Source organism: Nicotiana sylvestris, chromosome 5, assembly GCF_000393655.2.
Source record: "Nicotiana sylvestris chromosome 5, ASM39365v2, whole genome shotgun sequence".
NCBI lineage: Eukaryota > Viridiplantae > Streptophyta > Magnoliopsida > Solanales > Solanaceae > Nicotiana > Nicotiana sylvestris.
This window is the reverse complement of record NC_091061.1, coordinates 159882187-159886686: the sequence shown is the minus strand read 5'-3', so window position 1 is coordinate 159886686 and position 4500 is coordinate 159882187. Positions and strand designations below refer to the sequence as shown.

Sequence of the window (4500 nt, the reverse complement as noted above, 5' to 3'; positions counted from 1 at the left end):
CTCGAGCTGTGCTTAAGTCGATTATGTGCGAGCTCGGGATGTGGAACCCTTAGGTACGAATTGAGTGAGAACGGGGTCTCGAACCCTAAATGTTTTGGCCCTTAGGTTCTTTTGGGTTGAGCCGATATGGCCCTTGAAAGATGGCTATTATTTCCCTTTTTTTGGCTTAAAAGACTTAGTAAAAATTTCTTTATGCCTTAGCATGTATTTTTTACCCATTAGGTTTTTCGGGGATCTGATGTCGATTGGAACCCCTTTTCCTTTCGTGCCTTAGCACGTTTGTGTTAGGATAATTTGATACCTCTTAAGGTTTTTCGAGAGCTGATTTTATCGAAGCCCTTTTATAACTTGCTGAGGGTAGCCTATTTTAACCAGTTTTTTAAAGTATTAGAAGGCCTGTTGTTTATTGTAGAATTCGGATGTCTCCGAGCCGCATTATTTTGGCCGTAGCCTTTAGTATGGTCGTAGCCTTCGGGTATGTATCTTGGACTTGTTTCCCGATAACACTTCGAACTTGTTCGAAGTGTAAGTCCCCGAGTATGATGGCCTTGACCTTACGTCGAGGGGTGTTTGTCTGAGGTCTTGTGACTTCGAATTTAGATAATTCAAGCATGCAGTCCCCGAGCATTCAAGGTGTATTTGTGCTTGGCCATTGAGCCACTTCTCACAAAATCATAAGTATAGAGCATAGTAGCAAATTTCTTTGAGACACAAAGTGTTTGATATAGAGAGAATGCTTCTTTGAATAATCGATACATGCGTACATGTTTTACCATCGGGGTTCGACTAATCTATACAGGCACAGTTCACTCGACCGTTTGGCCCATTACAAAGTTTCCTTATCAAGACCCTTTGACATGAAGTATTTTTCTCGAAAATATAACCTCCGAGGGTGATGCCCCCCAGTATTCGAGGTTGATTGAAAAGAAGCCTTGGATATTGTTGAATTCTCCTTAGGTAGCACATAGTTGTTGCCTCGTTAGAAACCTCGCTGGAAAACCCCATTTGGGATAAAAATCGAACTAAGGGAAAAAGAGTGCAACGCGTGCTTTAAAACCTAAGATCTTCATGTTAAATAGTTTCTTCGACGCCTCAATCGAACACATGCAATAAGTTAGTATCGAACACAAATCGAAAAGGGGAAAAAATCATACCTCAGCAATAATAGCGTTTGAGTAGTGACACGTTCCAATTGTTCGGCAATTGTTCGCCTTCCATCATGCCGACTTTGTAAGATCCATTTCCGATGATACCAATGACTCGATACAGTCCTTTCTAATTCGGGCATAGTTTCCCTTCGTTTGGGTCTCGAGTATTTAGGGTGACTTTCCATAGAACTAAGTCCCTGATTCCGAAGTGGAAAAGGTTGGCCCTTCTATTGTAATATCTCTCGATTCTTTGTTTCTATGCAGCTATCTGAACAAGTGCAGCTTCTCGCTTTTCATCCAATAACTCGAGGCTAGTATTCATAGCCTCGTGATTTGATTCCTCCATTGCATGCCAAAATCTGGCGCTAGGTTCCCCGACCTCGATGGGATAAAGGCCTCAGAGCCATATACTAAGGAGGACGGGGTTGCCCCGGTGCTGGATTTTGATGACGTTCGATACGCCCAAAGGACTACGGGTAGGACTTCTCTCCATTTCCCCTTAGCGTCGCTCAACCCTTTTTTTAAGTTTTGGATAATGGTCTTGTTCGTTGACTCAGCCTATCTGTTTGCACTTGGGTGATATAGCGTCGATAAGATCCTTTTTATCTTATGTTCTTCGAGGAGCTTCGTTACCTTACTGCCGATGAATTGCTTTCCGTTGTCGCATACGATTTCAACAGGTATCCAGAATCGACACACGATGTGATCCCAGATGAAGTCTATAACTTCATTTTCTCTGACCTTCTCGAAGGCCTTTGCTTCCACCCATTTAGAAAAATAGTTAGTCATAAACAAAATGAATTTAGCTTTACCTAGGGCCGTTGGTAGAGGGCCGATGATATCCACCCCCCATTTCATGAATGGCCACGGGGATAGGACTGAGTGAAGTTGTTCTCCGGGTTGATGGATAATCGATGCAAACCATTGGCATTTATCACATTTTCAAACAAACTCCTTGGTGTCTTTCTCCATGATATCCAGTAGTATCCTGCTCTGATGATTTTGTGAATCAAAGAGTTAGCGCCGGAGTGGTTCCCGTAAGTGCCTTCATGGACTTCTCGTAAAACATAATCGATGTCCCTCGGCCCTAAGCATACCACCAATGTCCATCGAAAGTCCTCATTACAACGTCCCATCTTCATCTAATGTGAATCGGGCGGCTTTGGCTCGCAGGGCCCTTGACTCTTTAGGGTCTGTTGGGAGCTTTCCGTTCTTTAGATATTCAATATATTTATTCTTCCAATCCCAAGTCAAGCTTGTGGAGTTTATCTCAGTGTGACCCTCCTCGATCACAGATCTCGATAGCTGGACGACAGTTCTCGGGATAATATCATCTTCTTTGACTGATGACCCCAAATTTGCAAGTGCATCGGCCTCACTATTTTGTTCTCGAGGCACATGGTCTAGAGTCCACTCCTTGAAGCGATGCAATGTTACCTGTAGCTTGTCCAAATACCTTTGCATTCTACCCTCTCGAACTTCGAAGCTCTTGTTTACTTGGTTCACCACCAATAAAGAGTCACACTTGGCTTCGATGACTTCTGCCCCCAAACTTTTGGCTAGCTCGAGACCTGCAATCATGGCCTCGTACTCGGCCTCATTGTTAGTCAACCTAGAAGTTTTGATAGATTGTCTGATTGTACTACCTATGGGTGGCTTCAAAACAATGTCAAGCTCGGACCCTTTCACATTCGAGGCACCATCTGTGAAGAGGGTCCATACCTCCGATGATGTACCCAATTTTAGTAGAAGTTCCTTTTCCACTTCGGGTACGAGGGTTGGCGTAAAATCAGCCACGAAGTCTGTTAAAATTTGAGACTTGATAGCTGTTTGGGGTTGATATTCGATATCGTACCCGCCAAGTTCAACGGCCCATTTGGCGAATCGGCCCGACAACTTGGGCTTGTACAAAACATTTCAGAGTGGATAAGTGGTTAACACACATATTGGGTGACATTGGAAATATGGCTTCAATTTTCTAGACGCACTTATTAATGCAAGTGCCAATTTCTCTAAGTGTGGATATCTAGTTTTAGCACCTACTAAGGTCCGACTTACGTAATAAACAGGGACTTGGGTACGACTTTAGCATCACCTTGATTTGCGTGCACAGTCCGTGCGCATAGACGGAAAGCCTAAATGTGAAAATCTGTGAAAAATGATAAATTTTGACTATAAAATGAATTAATTTGACTACTGTCAACGTTTTGGGTAAATGGATCCGGACCCATGATTGGACGATCCCGGAGGGTCCGTAGGAAAATATAGGACTTGGGCGTATGCCCAGAATCGAATTCGGAGGTCCCAAGCCCGAGAAATGAATTTTTGAAGAAAATTATTTTCTGAAATTGTTTATAAAGTTTGGAAATTAATTTTGATTAGAACATGTTGGTATCGGGCCCGTATTTTAGTTCCGACTCTCGGTACAGGTCTTATATATAATTTAAGATGATTCTGTGAAGTTTGGTAAGAAATGGAATCCGTTTGACGTGATTCGGGCCTTAAATGCAAAATTTGATGTTTAAGAAGTTTTGATAAATTTTATTGATAGTGAGGTTTAATTCGATGTTTCTGATGTTATTTTGGTGATACGAGTACACGAATAAGTCCGTGGGATATTTTTGAGGTTGTGTATATATTTGGTTTGGAGCCCCGAGGGCTCGGGTAAGTTTTGGATAGGCCACGCGTTGCATTTGGAACTTAGAAAAATTGCAGAATTTTAGTTGGTGTGCCCAGGCTTGCAATGCGAAGCCTGGCTCGCAAATGCGAGCTCGCAAATGCGAAGGCTGGATCGCAAATGCGAAACCAGCCTAGGCCTTCCTTGGCTCGCAAATGCGAGATTTTCTTCGCAAATGCGAAGATTTGCCAATGGGCCAGTGATCACAAATGTGGCCTATGTATCGCAAATGCGACACTATTTTCACAAATGCGAAAGTTCATCATTTCTGAAGGGTTCGCAAATGTGAACCCTGTTTTGCAATTCCCAAGTTAGCAGAGGTCGGGGTTCGCAATTGCGAACACCTGTTCGCATTTCCCATACATGTGACCTGCAACTTTATACTTAGACGATTTTAAACCCATTTTTCACATCTTTTCAAAATACAAACTCCTTTGGGCGATTTTCCAAGAACAACTCTTCTTCCAAATCGATTGTAAGTTAATTTTTAACTCATTTCCTTCGATCATTAACATCGTTTAACATGATTTCAACTCAAAATCAATGATTTTCAAGGGGAAAATTGGGTGTTTTGGGTAGAACCAAGGTTTTTCAAAAATTAGGGATTTGGACCTCGATTTGAGGTTCGATTTCAAAACAAATTATATATTTGGGTTTGTGGGGAATGGGTAATTG

The 4500-nt window shown here is 42.3% G+C and overlaps 1 protein-coding gene across 1 annotated transcript; it reads right to left on the bottom strand.

Moving 5' to 3' along the window:
- Positions 1 to 2270: 2270 nt before the first annotated feature.
- On the bottom strand, positions 2271 to 2729 carry LOC138869567 (uncharacterized). The gene has a single exon (XM_070147194.1). The coding sequence runs from the start codon at positions 2727 to 2729 to the stop codon at positions 2271 to 2273; it is 459 nt and encodes a 152-aa protein (XP_070003295.1).
- Between the last annotated feature and the right edge of the window lie 1771 nt (positions 2730 to 4500).

Bases quoted from the DNA above. Each gene is read 5' to 3' on its own strand.
- LOC138869567 (XM_070147194.1), bottom strand. From the start codon at position 2,729: ATGATTGCAGGTCTCGAGCTAGCCAAAAGTTTGGGGGCAGAAGTCATC.